The sequence below is a fragment of the Ursus americanus genome, chromosome 26 (assembly GCF_024610735.1).
Source record: "Ursus americanus isolate L20-20 chromosome 26, mUrsAme1.1.p, whole genome shotgun sequence".
Classification (NCBI taxonomy): domain Eukaryota; kingdom Metazoa; phylum Chordata; class Mammalia; order Carnivora; family Ursidae; genus Ursus; species Ursus americanus.
In genome coordinates, this window is record NC_142152.1 from 42,929,209 (window position 1) to 42,947,315 (window position 18,107).

Sequence of the window (18,107 nt, forward strand, 5' to 3'; positions counted from 1 at the left end):
GGGATGTGAAGTGAGATCTCACTGTGGCTTTGATTTGCATTTCCCTCATGACTAAGGATGGTGAGAATCTTTTGATGTATTTATTGGCCATTTACATATATTCTCAGGAGAAATGTCTATTCAGACCCTCAGTCCATTTTTTAAAAAATAGCCTTTATTTTTTAGGTTCACAACAAAATTGAGTGGAAGGTGAAGATTTCCCACCCTACCCCGAGCCCCAACCATTTTTTTTTTAAATGGATTGTGGCATACGCTTTTTTATTTTTTTAGATTTTTAATTTTAAGCAATCTCTACACCCAATGTGGGGGTCAGACTCACAAGCCTGAGATCAAGAGTGGTTGCTCCACCAACTGAGTCCACCAGGTGCCCCCTGCTAATCTGGGTTTTTTAAATTATTATTATTAAGTAGACTCCATGCCCAGCATGGAGCCCATTGCAGGGCTTTAACTCACAACCTTGAGATCAAGACCTGAACTGAGATCAAGAGTCCCAAGCTTAACCGACTGAGCCACCCAGGTGCACCCCCGATCCAATTTTTTTCAAGATTTTACTTATTTATTTTGAGAGAGAGAGCAAGTAGGAGTGGGGGAGGGGCAGAGGCAGAGGGAGAGAGAGAATCTCAAGCCGACTCCACCCTGAGCACAGAACCTGACTTGGGCTTGATCCCACAACCGTGTGATCACTACCTAAGCCAAAACCGAGTTGGACACTCAACTGACTGAGCCACCCAGGCGCCCCCCCCCATCCGTTTTTTAATGGTGAAACAACAGCGGTCGTTTTCTTGCTCTTGCTTCATGTCCAACATGGCAGGGTCTCTGCTCCTCTCACTCTAGGATGGAGGCTGATGGAGGTTCACTGGTTGCTATTCCGGGGGGAAGGGAAAGAGGAAGTGTTAAGTCACCCACTGGCTCTTAGAACTTCTTTTTTTTTTTTTTTAAGATTTTATTTATTTATTTGACAGAGACAGAGACAGCCAGCGAGAGAGGGAACACAAGCAGGGGGAGTGGGAGAGGAAGAAGCAGGCTCATAGCAGAGGAGCCTGATGTGGGGCTCGATCCCAGAACGCCGGGATCACGCCCTGAGCCGAAGGCAGACGCTTAACCGCTGTGCCACCCAGGCGCCCCGGCTCTTAGAACTTCTACCCAGAGATAATACATGTCACTTCCACTCACATTTCAGTGGCAAAGGGAGTCTCCCAGCCACGTCTAACTCCAAGGAGATACGCGATCCTCCTGTATGCCAGGAAGGAGTGGACATGTTTAATGACTCGCAGGACTAAAATAAGGATCTTTCCTGCAGGACTTCTCAGTGCCTTTATTGGGCTATCATTCACTGTCCCCCCTTGGGAGGGAGTGGGATGCAGTAGGCCGAGCAGCCCAGGCTTACTCAAATGGGGAGCTCTTTTCTCCTAGAGCATCGTCTCACAGGATGAGTATTCCCTGGAATCTCCTTTGGGAACTGCTGCCTGGGCTGGTGTTCACTTCCTACAGTAGGGTGGGCAAAGTTTTTGAAAAGTAGTACATAGTAGGTATTTCATGTTTTGTGAGCTATGTAGACAAGCTACTCAACTCTGCTGTTGTAATGTAAAGATGGTCACATGTGACATGTAAACAAATGGTGTGGTTGTGTTCCAGTAACAGGTTACGTGTAGATACTGAAACTTGAATCTCATGGAATTTTCTTGTGTCACGAAATAGTCTTCTTTTATTGATTTTTTTCAACCATTTAAAAATGTAGGGGCATCTAGGTGGCTCAGTCGGTGAAGCGTCTGCCTTTGGCTCAGGTCATGATCCCAGGGTCCTGGGATCGAGCCCCATTTAGGGCTCCCTGCTCTTGGGGAGTCTGCTTCAAAAACATTCTCAGCTCACAGCTATCCCCAAACAGGTGGTGGGCTAGGCTTGGCAGGAGTTCCCTCACCCCTGTCGTCGAGGCTGAAGCCCTGCCTGACACCTTCGCCTGGCATTCAAGCTTCTTCACACTTCTGGGCTGCATCGCTGCCACAGCTCCACACAGAGCCTGGGAGTGGGCCGTGGTGGACATTTTCCCAGAAAGATCATGTTCTTTCACTCTCAGGAGGCCTTTGCACAGGCTGTTCCTCCTACTGGGAATGCCCTTCCAGATCCAGGTTTGGGAAACCGGAGGCTTCTTCTGACCAGGTAGAATAAGGAGCTTGCGACACTTTTGGCTCCTTCGCCCCCAAGGTACCCTTGTTTGTTATATTCTGATATTTTATAAATGCATTTGTTTCCCCAGCTAGGCATGAACTTCTGGAGGATGGGGACCTTGTCTTCCTGAATTCTGATCTCTAGGCCCAAGGGAGGGAGACCTGGCATGGAGTCGGGCCGCTGTAGAGTGAAGGAAATGGGACCAGGTAGGAGGGGTGCCCCGGAGCGGGGGCCTGGCCTGGTCAAAGGTGCTGAGGTGGGATGGGTTTGGAATGCTGGAGGGTCCTGACGACGAGTCTGCCGCAGCTGGGCTGGAGGGTGACATATGTGGGGTTTGAGGGTGATGCTGGGAAGGTAGACTTGATGCAGTTCAACAGTAGGAAGCCTTGGGGGATTCCTGAGCAGAGGAGGGGCTTCATGATATTGCTGTTTGGGGTGAGGTCCAGTTCTCGAGGCCCCATCCTGGCACTCTTTGGTGTCCAGATGAGAGTCCTGAACGAGCTGTCCGAGGGCCCAGGTTCAAGTTCTGGTTCTGCCGTTCAGCTTCCTGTGGGGTCTTGAACAAGTCACTTTTCCCCCTGGGGCCTCAATTTCCACATCTGTGAAATGGGAGCAATAATCCTTGCACTGGAGGCCTCGTGGGGTTGCTTTGAAGTGACGAAGGGACTGGGAGGAGCACAGGATGATGGCAGACACTACTGGACTGTCTTTAGGGAGTATTAATGTATGCTGGACACCGTGGGGTGGTGACAGTCAGGAGGGGGAAAGCACAGGCCTGGCAGAAAGCTGACCTGTTGCCATGTCCCCGGCCCCTATACAGCATGGGCACCCTGGTGTGAAGAGTGCAAAATAGGGCCCCTGGGTGACTTTGTCTGTTGGGCATCTGCCTTTGGCTCTGGTCATGGTCCCAAGCCCTGGGATTGAGCCCCTCAGCGGGGAGTCTCTTTGTCCCTCTGCCACTCCCCTTCTCGTGTTCCCTCTCACGCTCTCTCCAGATAAATGAAAAATAAAATCTTTAAATAAGAGTGCAGGAGGCCTGGAGCCGGGTCTGGACGAGAGTGGCTCAGGTCTCTGCGAGGTTGTTCCGAGCATCAAACCATAGCATCGTCTGCATGCACCGTGCCCCCCTGTTCTCCAGGAACTGGGCATTGACCTTCCTGTGGCAGATACCATTTGGACCCGAGTCTGAGCCAGGAGGCCCCTTCATTTTACAAATGGGGAAACTGAGGCCAGCAAGTGTCAGGGATGGGCTCGGGGGCTCTCAGGCAGCCAGAGGTGGGCCAGTCCTGGCCCAGGCTTTGGGCTCCACTGGACTCTCCCCTGCAGGTCCCATGCAGACACTCCCCTGCAGCCCCAGAGAGTCTTGGCGGCTGTGCCCTGTCCCTGGGAGACACAGATGCCAGGATGTTTGGGGAGTTGGTGCCACTAATTAGTCACATCATTTTTGGCATCTCAGACAGCCTCGGGGAACTGGAGAATGTCATTGTCAAAGTATTTTTGAATATTTGCCTTCTCAGCAAGAAGTTGCTGTGAGAACACTCCGTCTTCCATTCGGGTGGATACTAACAAAAATAACAAGCCCCGGGAGCTGGAAGGATCTGGGAGCTTGGGAGAGAAGCCGAGGGAAACCTGCTGCTGCCAGTTCCAGCTGTGACACTCTGCGCTCTGGGCCTCGCGTCCTCCCATAATGGGGCTCATGCATTTCTCAGGTATTTGTCGAAGCCCAGCCTGTGCCAGGTGCTCCCCTAGGCTCTGGAGAAACAACTGGGAGCAAGACAGACCCGGGAGTCCCTGCCCTCAATGGGCTGCCATCCCAAGGGGGAGCCAGACAGTACAAATCAGTAAGGTCTGCTAGCTGGGGGCACATATAAAGGAGAAACTAAAGTGTGTTGGGTGGTGGGAGGGGTGGCCTTCCAGAGACAGTGCTCGGGGATGATTCACTGAGAAGGTAAGATCTGAGTCAGGGTCTGAGGGAGATGAGAGTGAGCCCAGGAGAGCTCTGGAGAGAAGTATTCCTACAACAGAGAACTGCAGGTGCAAAGGCCCTGGGAATGCTTGGTTTGTTCGAGGATCAACAGAAAGGCCAGTGGTGCTACAGCTGGGTGGTGACACAGAAAAGGTGAGATGACAAGACAGTGTTTGATAGGCCCCAGGGGCCTGCTGTGGAGGGCCTTGTAAACCACTGGACAACCTTTGTTTTCCTTTTCCTTTTCCTTTTCCTTCTTCTTTTTCTTTTCTTTCTTTTTTTTTTTTCTCAGTGCAAAAAGGTGGTTTTATTAAAGCACAGGGACAGGACCCACGGGCAGAAAGAGCTGCCGAAAGCCTTTGTTTTCATTCTGAGTAAGCTGGGAGCCACTGGAAGGTTCAGAGCAGGGGAACGACGTGATCTCTTTTTTGCATTGACCGTCTTCCTCTGGTGCTCATAGGTCAAGGGCAGAAGCAGACAGTCCAGGCGAGAGGTGACGGGGCCGTACCAGGGTGTGGGTGGTGGAGTAAGGAGAGGGGCTGGGGGCAGAGTACAGGCTGGATGTGGAGTTTGAGAGAGAGGAGCCGAGGTGCCTCCAAGGTTTTGACATGAGCATGTGGGAGAAGAGGTGACATGCCGCTGAGGTGGGACCCGAGATGGGCTCAGTGTTGAGATGTGTGTGGTGCCCATTGTTCAACCCTGCGCAGACTGGAGCGAGTGGCTAGACTTGAGGCCAAGTCCCGGCTGGAGACACAGATTTGGGAGTCATCGGAAGAGAGGTGTTATTTAAAGCCAGGAGCCTGCCTGAGATCCCTGAGGGGTGAATAGGAGCACAGGCCTGGGGCCAACACAATAAAAGCAGCATCTCTGTCCCTGCCCAGGGCAGCACCTGGGGGTTCCTCAGCCCAGATGGGTATTTCACTATCATCACAAAAGCCACACTGGTGCTCCGACCCCTCCGTGCAGACCACTGCCTCCTCCAGGACCTTGGGTCACAGCCCAAACATCCAGGGCTTGTCCTTTAGACAGGAGCGGTGGGTGGGAATGCTGAGGGACAGAGTGCAGGGTGCATGGCTGTGTCTAGACGCAGGGTCGCCCTAAGCCACCCATTACGGCCCCGCATCCCATGTAGCGGGCCTCTGCACTGAATTTGAAGGCTAGGCTCCAACTCTGGTTCCTGAGTTCTCTGTGCATGCTTCTGTGTGTGTGTGTGTGTTTGAAATGCACATAACAAACCCATCATCAGCACCATTCCGAAATGTACAATCCGGTGGCATTAAGGACAGTCACAGCGTCGTGCAGTCGTAGCTGCTCTCTGGGTGTAGAACTTTGTCGTCACCGGGCAAAAAGCGCGTACCCATTAGACAGTCACTCCTACTTCCCCCCCCACCAGAGCCTGACAACCACAAAGCCACCTTCTGTCTCTATGGAGTTGCCTATTCCGGACGTGTCGTGTAAGTGCAGACATGCTGCGACCTTCTGGGGCTGTTTCTCTCCTCAGCGTAGTGCTGTCAAGGTCATCCATGCTGTAGCTTGTGTGTGCGGAGTTCACGTCTTCATTTTGTTTCTTAAGGTTTTATTTATTTATTTATTTATTTATTTAAGAGAGAGAGAGCACAAGTGGGGGGTGAGGAGTGGCAGAGGGAGAGGGAGAGGGAGAAGCAGGCTGCCCGCGGAGCAGGGAGCCAGACGCGGGGCTCAATCCCAGGACCCCGGGATCATGACCGGAGCCGGAGGCAGCCGCCGAACAACTGAGCCCCCCAGGCGCCCTGTGCATAGCTCATTCCGTGTTAGCGCTCGTCCCCCATTCCTGGCCAGGTCTGTGACGTCCAGGTGGACAGTCCCCACCCGACTTCAGTTGCCGTGAGTGGGGTTCACACCGTGGGGTTCACACCGGGGAGAAGTGAGTCCCCGTGTCAGGGCTCAGTGGGGCAGGGCTGGCGCCCACCGTGGAACAGGAGTGACAAGAGGGATACGTGGCTGCTGTGGAGGCTTCCGAAGTCAGGGGTCACTCCTCAGCTTTGCCCTCAGCTGAGCTCAGAGTCAGCCCAACATCTGGGCCTCCGGGGTTTGTTGTTGGTTCCGTCCTTCTGTTGTCGTTGTCCCTTTGTTCTCACTCTGGTCGCTCTGGTCGGCTGGGACCGGAGGTGAATGAATGGGCCCCACCACCATCTTTCCTTTCCTTCTAAGAATTTCTGAGATTTCCAAAGGAGCCCTTTGGGATAGGCTTCACCCCCTCCTCAGAGGAGAAGCAGGGGCAGGGAGGATTCTCGGAGGAGAGGGCCACAGCCGGGTGACCGAGGGGGGCCTGGCCTCCCCTCGGTCTGTGTGGTTTCCCCCTCCGGCTCTGAAAATACTGGGCATTTAGTGAAGGAGCCCGATGTCATTCATGTTGTCCCCCCATTAAGAGGATGCCGCCTTCCTGGGGCACCCATCAGAAGGCACCTCTGCAGAGGCCCCCGCCGTGTGCGGGGCCAGCAGGGGCAGACGCCAGCGAGCTCACTGCAAGGGCAGTGAGGGAAGAAGGAGGCGATGTGGCTGGAGGCTTCTTGGGCCCTGACAGACCTTCCTGCACAAGCGGCTGCAGTGGCCTTCCCCAGGCTTCACTCCACCTGCGTCAGCCCCAGCAGCCCCCTGCGGGCACCACGAGGAGGCACAGGTGTACTCTCCGGCGAGGCCAGGCGCCGGACAGGGGCTGGCGCCCAGCAAGAGCGGGACCTGTGCCAGGGTGGAGGCTAGTGAGGGCGTGATAACAGGAACAAAGGGTGCCTTAACTGTCATGGAGATAAGGCGGAGACTGAGACGGAGATGGGGCGCAGCAGGGAGGAGGCCCTGGGGTGGGCTGCTGGGGGTGGGGCGCGGGGCATGCTCTCTGAGGAGGTGCCCGCTGAATAAGGTGGAGGCAGCCTGTGAGGACCCAGGGAAAGGTGTTCCAGGCTGATGAACAGCCCAGGGCCTGTGCAAAGCCCTGGAGGCAAAGGGGGAGGGAGAGGCAGGGAGTGGAGGTCAAGGGGGGAGGGGGCCACATCCTGGGGGGAGGGCAACAGGAAGCCCCTGGAAGGACGGAAGGCTAAGATCCAGTCTGTGTTTCCAAGATCATCTCTGGCTGTCCGGTGATTAGGGGATGGAGCCGTGGGAGGGAGGGGAGCAGCCTGGCGGGGGGGGGGGGGCAGGGGGGAAGGTTCCGCGTGGCTCTCCTGGGCCTGGCCCCAATGGCAGTGACCTGTCCCCAGGACCGTATGTTAACAGACCTCTCAGCACTCCAACCCCCCCACCTGCCAGGGCCACCAGTCTCTGCTGGCTCTCACGGGGAATGTAGCGGGTCCACCTTTTCTCATCCAGTGTCCTGTGGGGGCAGAGGGGCCGTCACTCCCTCCTGGCATCACGGCATCACGGATGTGGATGAGGGGTGGGTCCTTAGAATGGACACTACTTGCGGGAAGGCGGCTTCTCTCTGAGACAAGGAACACTCCTCCCTCTGAGGGTCTAAATGCCCGGCTGCGGCCAGAAGACAGCCCGAGCACAGGCTCCACCAGCCGTGGGGCCACCTGGGAAGCCAGAGCTACGCTTGGCATTTGTTTCCCAGTGATATGCTCATGCTCTGACCCGGTTTTGTTTAGGTGCCCCAGGCTGACCCCACGACCAAGTCAGCAAGTCGGTAGCCGCTGCGGCGAGCGAGGCTCCGTGCTGAGCTGGGATCCCAGACACACTGGGGCACAGATGAGGCCTCCTGGAGCTTATTTTTCTGGGGGAGAGAAAGACAGGTCATTACAGTCGTCCTTGGTGCCAGGTGGGCTGGGCCAGGGGCCTGAGGCGGTCACAGAGGTCAGAAGAGCTCCCAGAGGGGGAGGGACCATGAGCTGCGTCATGATCAAGACTGAGCAGACACAGTTGGGGCCACGTAGCCTGGTAAGAGGAGCAACCCGAGCGAAGGAAAGGTCTCTAAAATGGGGGACTCTTGGGGCAGACCTGGAGCCGGGAGACTGTGGCCTCTGGTGTGGAGCCTAGCCTGGGCCACCTTTGAGGCCTGGGGCTGGGGTCTGTCTCTGCTGCTCCTTCCATGTGCCTGTGGCCCCTCGAGAGAGCCCCGGGAGGCCTCCTTCTTACCAGGCCAGCAGCTACGTCCCAAACTCTCTGGGGAGCTTCTCGGCAAAGAGTAAAGCATTCCCGATGGGATTTAAACGAAGAGTGAGGTGGCCTGGGCCAGAGAGGGCCTGGGTCTACTTCCCTTCCCACGTCTGCCCTGCTGACAGACCCCAGCTCAGGTCTCTCCCCTGTAACTGCCAGGATGGGGACCTGGCCAAACAGGCCAAACAGGGGTCTGTGGGACGAGAAGCCTCGGGGTGGCCCTCCTATGGTCATCTAGCTAAGTCAGCAGCGCCCAAGGAGGCTGGCGTGGAGCCAGACAGGGAAATGTCCAGGCTCTGCAGGGAGGCTCTCCCATCCTCCCCCTGCAAATGAGGGTTGAAAACCAAACAAAATACACAGAAATGCCAGGCCCCTGTGATACATCCTGCGTGTTTCCTTCCTCCTGATTCCCCTTTGTTAGTCATCTCTATTTAACCACCTTTATCGGGGTAGAATTCATGCACCGTACAACTTACCCATTTAAACTATACAATTCAATAGTGTTCAGTATATTCACAGAGCTGTGCAACTGTCGCCACGATCAATTTCAGAACATTTCATCACCTCAGAAAGAAACCCCGTTCCCATTAGCAGTCACTTCCTATTGCCCTACCCTCCGGCCCCCTGGCAACCACTCATCTGCTTTCCGTCTCTCGACATTTGCCTGTTCTGGACATTGCCTATAGATGCGGTCATATCCACTGCGGCCTCTCATGTGACTGGCTTCTTTCCCTTGGCCCAATGGTTTTGAACTTCATCCGCGATCCATGTTGTCGCCTGTGTTAGCACTTCCTTTCTTTTTATGAGTCATATTCCATCATATGGATCAATCACATTGTGTTTATCCATTTATCAGTTGATGGGCTTGCTTTCTTTCTTCCTTCCTTCCTTCCTTCCTTCCTTCCTTCCTTCCTTCCTTCCTTCCTTTCTCGATCCCAGGACGCTGGGATCACAACCTGAGCCGGAGGCAGACACTTAACAACTGAGCCACCCAGGCGCCCCTCTTTCTTTCTTTTTTTAAAGATTTGTTTTTATTTATTTATTTATTTATTTATTTATTTATTTATTTATTTAAAGATTTTATTTATTTATTTCACAGAGACAGCCAGCGAGAGAGGGAGCACAAGCAGGGGGAGTGGGAGAGGAAGAAGCAGGCTCCTAGCGGAGGGGCCTGATGTGGGACTCGATCCCAGAACGCTGGGATCACGCCCTGAGCCGAAGGCAGATGCTTAACGACTGCGCCACCCGGGCACCCCTAAAGATTTGTTTTGGAGAGAGGGGAAGAGAGAGAGAGCACGTGTGAGCACACATGGCGGGGGCAGGGGCAGAAGGAGGGGGAAAGAATCTCAAGCAGACTCCACGCCCAGTGCAAGAGTCCAGTGTGGGGCTCAGTCCGACAGCCCTGAGATTGTGACCTGAGCTGAAATCAAGAGCTGGACACTTAACCCACTGAGCCACCCAGGCGCCCTGTTCCTTTTATTTTCTGAAAAGGTTTTATTGCCTATGGAGGGGGTGGGTGTTCAGTCCCTCCTGGCTGCTGCTTTCCTGCCAGGACCTTGCTCAGCTCATCTTTTGTCCTCTTGGCACAGATGTGTGTCCCCACACTTTTCTTGTTGACCTTGAGGGCCCGCTTGTCCTTGGAGCCCTTGAGCAGCGTCATGGCATGCTGCTCACACGGGGTGAAGCCACACATCTCTTGGATCACGCCCTGCGCAGATTTGGCGTGCTTGGTTAGGGGTCCCCTGTGGCAGCTGTGCACCTGCTGGCTCGGGTTCTTCGGTCACCTTGCGACCCTTGTTGAGGCCCACAGCTATGGGGCAGGGCAGAGCCACGGCGGCTGCTCCTCCGTGGCTGCTGAGACAGAAGGGCTGGACACTTTCTTTTTGGCTCCTGTAAATAATACTGCTATGAACATTTCTGTGTGAGTGTTTGCGTGGACATGCATTTTCGATTCTTTTGGTTAGACATCTAAGAATGGGATTGCTGGGTCATATAGTAACTCTATATTTAACTTTTTTTTTCTATTTTTTTCTATATTTAACTTTTTGAGGAACTGCCAGGCTGTTTTCTGAAGTGGCTGCACCATTTCACATACCCGGCAGCGGTGTATGAGGGTTCCAATTTCTCCACATCCTCACTAACGCTGGCTATTATCTCTTTTTTTACTCTAGCCATCCGAGCGGGTATGAAGTGGAATCTCATTGTAGTTCTGATTTGCATTTCCCCGGTGACTGATGTTGAGCATCTTTTCAGGCGCTTATTGGCCACTTGTAGATCTCCTTTGGAGATATGTCTATTCAGATATGTCACCCATTTTAAAATTGGGTTATTCATCTTTTTATTATTGAGTTGTGAGAATTCTTTCTATATTCCAGATAAAGTCTCTTACCAGGCATGATTTGCAAATATTGTCTCCCATTGTGTGGACTGTCTTTTTACTTTCTTGATGGTATGTTTTGCAACACAAAATTTTTGAATTTTGATGAAATCTGATTTATCGACTTCTTTCTTTTGTTCCTTACGCTTTGGGAATGTATTTAAGAAGCCTTTGCCTAACTCGAGGTCACCAAGATTTACTCCTGTGTTTTTTCCTACGAGTTTTATAGTTTTAGCTGTTAGTTAGGTCTATATCCATTTTTGAGTTATTTGTTGAGTTATTAACACATGAAGTAACCAGATCTGGCAGTGGCTGTAACATCTCTGTGATTTTGGAGATGAGTATACATGCTATTCTGAGATCTTTCCAACAATTGTAGTGTGATGAGACAGTATCATGAATTCTATGAGTGACAGAGTCGCAGCCATTGCTAATACCACCTACATTCATAATTGAAGAAAATGCTGGATTTCAGTGAAAGAAGGTTCATAAAGCTGTAATTATCCTCCCTGGTTCACGGTCCCCCTGAATGCTATCCACAGATTGCAGGTTAAGAACTCCTGGGATGGCTAAAATTCCTGCCTCAAGTCTCAGTTTTTCGATAGTCTTGAGGGTTCGAACCTTCCCAGGTCTGGCTTCTGGGCTGTTTTCCTGCTACCCCAGCCCCCGTTCCCTTCACCCTCTGCCTGGCTGCAGACTTGGGGAAGCTATTCCTTGCCTAGCAGAATTTTCTAACAAATCGAGACTGCAGAGCGGTGTGGCTGAGACATGCAGGCCCCTCCACTGGCTAGATTACTTCATCCCCAGATGCCTCCGTTTGCTTACCTGCAAGGCATGGTGAGCTGTCAAAACTGTGTTCACCTGATGGGATTATTGGGCTGATTCTATCAGCTCAGGATTTTAAGGCTGAGAGCCCAACGGGCACACAGGTACACGCTGAGGATACCAGCTTTTTTCTTTTCTTTTTTAAAGATTTATTTATTTGACAGAGAGAGAGAATGAGCAGGGGGGTGGGTGGGGGTGGAGAAGCAGACTCTCTGCTGAGCAGGGGCCCCACCAATGTGGGACTTGATCCCAGGACCCTGAGATCATAACCTGAGCTGAACTTGATCCCAGGACCCTGAAATCATAACCTGAGCTGAGGGCAGACACTTAACCGACTGAGCCACCCAAACGCCCCAGCTATTTTCATGAAGCCTTTCACAGGAGAGGGGAGGGTGCTGTTTCCTCTGCCTACACATTCTTTCCCTTGTTCTGCACCAGGTTAATGCCTAATTATTTGTAGCAGTCAGGAGTCTTTGAGTTTTGTTTTGTTTTTTAAGATTTTATTTATTTGAGAGAAGGAGAGAGAGAGAGCACTCGAGTGTTAGGTAGGAGTAGGAGGAGAGGGACAAGCAGACTCCCTACTGAGCAGGGAGCTGGCTTCAGGGGCTGGATCCTAGGACCCCGGGATCATAACCTGAGCTGAAGGCAGATGGTTAACCGCTTAACCAACTGAGCCATCAAGTGCCCCAGGAGTCTTTGCGTTCTAACAGAAACTCAAATTGCTCCGTTTAGAAGGCCAGGATTTCAGGCTTGTTTATAGGGTGTGGAGAGGAGGAGAGTTCCAAACATCCCATCAGGTCTCAGCCCTCCTCTTTCCACAGGTTGGGTAGGGGGTGCTCCCTGGGGGGTGCTCCCTTGAGCAGGGCCTGGACAAGCAAGGACCCCTCTCTCAGGTGCCTGGGCCACAGACCACACGGAGCCTGAGCACAAGCGCCAAGTACCTGGCCTGTCTCCAGGCTTTCCTGGTCCTCAGAGAGAGACTCTTTCCTAAAGGTTTCCCAAAAAGTTCGAGAAAGGACCTTGATTGGCCTGGCTAGGTCACATACCAATGCTTGAGCCGGTCACTGCAGCCAGGGGGCTTGGGGGGCTCTGCTTAGCCAGGCCTGGGTCACCTGCTTGTCAGGCCCCAAGCCAACTCCTGAAGGAGGATGGTGGGGAGGAGCTTGCCCTGGGGAGATGCTGGGCTTAGAAATTCTCTTGTGTTGCAGGAATCAAGTCTTGGTCAGACCTCACTTGTTTCAGCAACCCTCCCTTCACTGGAATTGGCTCCTATTATGTGCACCAACAGCACCACTCACTTCTCACTCAACAGTTATTTAGTGAGCACTTATTGTGCACCAGGTGGAAAGAAGGGGGATGGAGGCTGCAAAGGGGACAGGGACGGAGTGGTCTGTGAGATAGGAGAACCAGGCATCCTGAGGTCTAGAAACCTCAGGGAGTTTCCAGAAGGCGGAGTGCTGGACTCAGGTGCTGCTGAGGAGCTCAGTGAAACCATTAACCGACCACTGGATTGGGACGCCTGCAGGTTGTGAATGACCTTAGCAAGAATTAAGAGCGGGGACACAGCCCTGCTAGGGTGGCATGAGGAAAGACTAGGAAGGAAGGAAGGGAGGAAGGAAGGAAGGAAGGAAGGAAGGAAGGAAGGAAGGAAGGAAGGAAGGGAGTGGAGAAGGCAGGTATAGACACATCTTTGCAGGTTTCTGTGGGGAGTAGAGAGAGGGGGAGGAAGTGGTGGGGGCTTGGGAGCAAGGGGGAGTTTTCCCCTTTCTTTGGAAAATGCTGACCCAGAGGAAAGAGAGAGGTTGGTGGTATAGGAGACCAGCCAGGGGAAGGCAGCGAGAAGTGGGTGCCTGAGATCAAGATCAGAGTGGGAGAGCCTGAAGGGGAGGGGAGTGGGTGCCAGGCGGGGGCATGTGTCTGTTTGAGCCTAGAAGTTCAGAGGGATCCCATTGGATGGCTTCAGCTTTTCTCACCCAAGAATGAGTAGGTCACCCAAGGTCGTTGGCTTGGAGCGAGGGCAGAAGGGACTGTGGGAGGTGTGAGGAAAGGAGAGAAGGTGGGATATCTTAGTTTCAGAGTGGGAGAGAGTGTCACTGGAAAACATGGTGGTGCTGCTGACTGCAGAGAGCCTGTTTTAAGTCTGAGGTCACAGATTCCCAATCAGAAGCTTTGTGTGTGGACACCCTAGCGGCCCTCCGCTGCCCCAAGCAATGGGAGGTACAGGAAGGGGGTTTTCCTAAGTTTGGAAGTGTTCCTTATGGAGGATGAAGATTGGGGCTGGGGAGATGGACTCTATAAAAATTCACTAGGCCAGGAAGTGGTTAAGTTGTCTGTGTTTTACAGATGAGGAAGTTGGGAGGGTCAAGGCCAGAATGGTATCCATGTGCCTTTGGGGTCAAACTAGAAAGGGGCCTCACACATGTTGAAGTAACTTAGGTGTTAGTCTTTGTTGAAAAAAGTGGTTGGATAGCCCAATGATGTAACCACAGTCATAACCCAGTCAGGAAGTAGCCCCAACCGTGGGGTTTGGTGGGTGGCGCTCATGACCCCGTGTCATGCCATCCCTTCTGCCCTAATTTGCGCTGTTGTAGGCTAATCATTCCAGGGTCTGGTCCTAGAATTTCATAGACACCAAGTGAGCAGGTGGCTCAGCCCCAGAATACCACTTCTGGTTCCTAAGCCTGGGCTTTGCTGTCTGTACCCTACCCAGGCCAGCTGGGGGAGGGGGGGTTCCCAAGGGCACACATCTGCACCGCCTCGGGCTCTCCAACAAGAGGGGCATCCTTTTAAGGGGAGGCCAGAAGATGCAACCCTGAACTTGGTGGGGAAAGGGTCCTCCACCGGGAGGACTCTCAGCCCTGTTTCTTTCTTAAAGGCCATTTAGGCCGAACTGAACGTGGGTACTTCATTTAAGTTAATAATGATGGTTCATGCTGCATAAAATGTGGACGAGAACTCTGCTTATTTATTCAGGTTTTAAAAACATAAAAAGTCCAGATTTCTCCCTGTAGCTATTTATATCTAGAGCTGGTGTAAACTGTCCCCGTATAAAGCTCAGGTTTGAAGTAACTTAAAAGAAAAATAACCATCCGTTGAATTTAAAAATATCATTTATAGATCTTCTCTTGCCTCCTAATTATGCTATATCAGCGCGCTGTTTTGTGGGGGCTGGTGCAGGTGGGACTGACGCGGACCTCCAGGGGAGTCCCACGCTCCCCCCACTCCCCAGCCAGTGATACAGCAGCCCCCAGGCTGGCTGATGACCACACTCCAGGAGAGGATGTCTCGGGCTGGGTCGTGCTCTCCCTCGCCCGCTGCCCGGTGGGGACTGGGGGAGGCAGGGCAGGCAGCAGATCCGGAAAAGTGGCTCTTGCCTGGGAGGAAGTTGACCCTCCTCCCCTACCAAAAGCTTGGGATGAAAATAGCTTCTTCCTCTTTACTCTTCCTGGCCCCAGCCCATTTCTGCAAGTGCTCCCTCCCGCAGGGACAATTCGGCCCCCTCACTGAGGACTGAACGGCCATCAGGGACGGTAGGATACCCGGCGCCCGGACTCTGCATCCGGGCAGGGGCCGCTCGGGATCCTCCCTCGGGCCCCTGGAACTCGGCGCGCCCGCAACTCGGGCAATTGCGGCGACTTCCAGCCTCCCCCCACCCAATTAGCAGAACCTCCACAGACCCTTCGAGTACCCACGCTGCTTCCTTTCCCTCCGGGAGAGACTGTCACCTGGGAACCCCGTCCCCTCCACCGGGGACCCCAAGCACCGAGGAACCTCCATATCCCTTGGGAAAGGTGGGGGCGCAATTAGTTTCTTCCAATTAGTTTCCCCTCTTTGTATAGAACCCATTCAAACTGTGGCTGTAATCCTCCGCGAGAGGGGAAAAGTAGTCCCGACCTTGCATTCAATTTCTCTTCTTGTGTCGCGCATATTTTACTTTTTGAAGCCAAGGAGACTCTCAGTGGGGCCCTTCGTGGATTGTAGGGGCAGAGGCTGCGGGGGGTGAGCGCAGGTGAGGGGGTAGGGGGCCGCAGCAGAGGGAGGGGGCAGGGAGGGCAGCTAACTCCTCGCTATTGCCTAGAGAGATGGATCATGGGGCGTAGAGAGATTGCAAACCTCAAACCACGTACAGCGGGCGATACGCGTCAACCGAACCTGACCAACGGAAGCTAGGAGCCTCCCCCTCCCCGCGTGTCCGCCCCCGTCCCTTGGACAGACGGGAGTGCCGAGCCAACCGCGCTACCGCTCGCCGTCTGAATCCCACAGAAGCCAATGGGAGCGCCCGGGGGGCGGAGCCAGCCCGCTTCGGGTTGGGCTGCGCGCGGCTTCCCCCCTTCTCGCCCCAGGCCCCGCCCCCCCCCCCCGCCCGCTCGCGGCTCCCGGAGTAGTTAGTGCCAGTGAAGTGCGGGCGGCGATGAGAGCGAAAGTTGCGCTCGGCTCGGCGCTGGGGGCTTGAAGCGGCACCGCGCTCCGCCCGTCAGGCCACCCCCAGCCCCGACTCGCGCCCGCGGGCTTCCACCGCGCCCGCCCGGCCCCGCGCCCGCCCGCGCTCCCTCCCCCCACCCCCGGCCCGGCGCCCCCTCCTCAGGAGCCGCGGGGCCCCGCCACTTTCTCCTGGCCCCGGCCCCCGCCGATGCCGGCCATGGTGGAGAAGGGCCCCGAGGTCTCAGGGAAGCGGAGAGGGAGGAACAACGCGGCCAGCGCGGCCGCCTCGGCCGCCGCCGCCTCGGCCGCCTCAGCCTCGGCCGCCGCCTCGGCCGCCGCCTCCGCCTCCGCCTCGGCCGCCGCCGCCGCCGCCTCCGCCTCGGCCGCCGCCGCCCCCAATAATGGGCAGAATAAAAGTTTGGCGGCGGCGGCGCCCAATGGTAACAGCAGCAGCAACTCTTGGGAGGAAGGCAGCTCGGGCTCGTCCAGCGACGAGGAGCACGGTAGGTGGCAGCCGCCCCGCGTCGCCCCCGCGCCCGCCCGCCCGCGCTGACCGCCGTGCTCTGCTTCCCCGCAGGTGGCGGCGGCATGCGGGTCGGACCCCAGTACCAGGCGGTGGTGCCCGACTTTGACCCCGGTGAGTAGCGGCCCCGGGCCCCGCGACCCGAGGGGGCGGGGGCCCTCGGACAACTTTTCTTTTTGTGTGTGTTCGCCCTGCCGTCCGCGGGGAGAACAGCAGGGTGAGAACCAGGAGGGAAACACACCCGAGCGTGATCCGCCAGCGCGCCTCGGCACCCCGGGGAGGGAGGCCTAAGCCGCCCCCGGTCGGGTCGCTGCCGCTGGTCCGCTGCGCCCCCGGAGAGCGGGGGCGGCGTCGGCGCGGCAGCATCTGGCCTGGGGGGCTCCCGCGGGCCCGGAATTCCGGGCCCGGCTGCGCCCCGGCCGGGGGGTCGGGGTGGCAGCGCCGGAGAGTTAGCGTGCTGCGAGCGCCCGGGACTTGGGACGTCCACACACCCGTCTCTGTCCTGCCAAATGTCGCGGCACTTGCCTTTCCCTCCTCCTGCCGGCCCCCCGGGCTTCTGCTCGCCTCTGACTCCCCTCTCAGCCTGAGGGAGTAGAAAAGCGACCCCCCAAAATCAGTGAAGAAGTGTGCTTCCCAGAGGGCGCCTGCCTGGGGAAGAGAGGCTTGCTCGTGGCAGTTTGATTTTAGGACCTATTTGTAAATGTCCATGTGTTTCCTTTTTTGTTTTGTTTTCCTTGAAGGAAGGGGTTGTGAAAGAATAGAACCTTCAGAGGCTTTAGCCTAAGGAATGCTTTCCATCTCCGAGAAATCCCTACACCCTAGAATGGAACATTTACTTTCCTTGCTGCTGTTCTGCGTGGAAGCAAATTTAAAGTGGTACCAGAAAAAATCTAATCAGACAAAGGAATTCGTCAGATTTTAATGCGTGAGATTCTAGCCCGTCTCCGTATGAGACTGTTCTTTAAAGATTGTTGGCATAGAACATGTTTGAAAGGACATGGGTTTTATTTCACAAATAAAATTCAAAAGAGAATCCTGCAGAACTGGCTTTAACAGGCTTTCTGGTTGGAGGGCTTTAGAGCTGAAGGGTATCTATGTAGGTTATACCACTAGTTTATTTGAGAAAATAAATGCATACATGCTTTTCCTTGGAAACAAGACTGCAGAAAATTGCAAGGATCTAGTCCTTGAAAAAGGAGATTGCTCTTAAGCTGTTATTAAGGTACTAAACTCTGGGTGTTCTTTGAAGTGAAAATACACAGGGATCCCTGAGTGAGCTTTTGGGCACTCTGGAAATAAATGACCTTGCCCATATTTGCCTTCTAAATTTTAGTCTGTTGATTTAAATCTCTTAAATTTATGTAGTCTAATATCCAGGTTTGTATTCCTTTTAAATTCGTGTTAGGCTTTTTGATAGTTTCCCCTTCCCCCACATCTTCCTTTTTTGGTAGTGACTTCTCATTTACAAGAGTGACAGGATAGGACTGGGAGACCAGGCTTTTTCTCTCCTATGCATGCCTTCTCCATTCCTAGGTTGGCCACCAGGGGAAGCATACTGTTTTTTGGTTACAGTTGACCCTATCTTCATTTTGTAGGTCAAGTCCATCTTTGTTTTAATACACAGAACATAAAGCAAAGGTTGTCACCAAGTTTTTACACATATTAAAAAAAAACAACTTGTATAGATCTTTTAGTTTTAG

General features: G+C 54.1%; 1 protein-coding gene across 1 annotated transcript in view; it reads left to right on the top strand.

The window, feature by feature from the left end:
• Positions 1-15,829: 15,829 nt before the first annotated feature.
• RCOR1 (REST corepressor 1) overlaps positions 15,830-18,107 on the top strand; it is a 121,635-nt gene continuing 119,357 nt past the window's right edge. The window contains exons 1-2 of the mRNA XM_045777205.2: positions 15,830-16,387; positions 16,462-16,521. Coding sequence (XP_045633161.2) covers positions 16,093-16,387; positions 16,462-16,521 — 355 coding nt within the window. The 5' untranslated portion in view covers positions 15,830-16,092. The remainder of the gene's footprint in view (positions 16,388-16,461; positions 16,522-18,107) is intronic.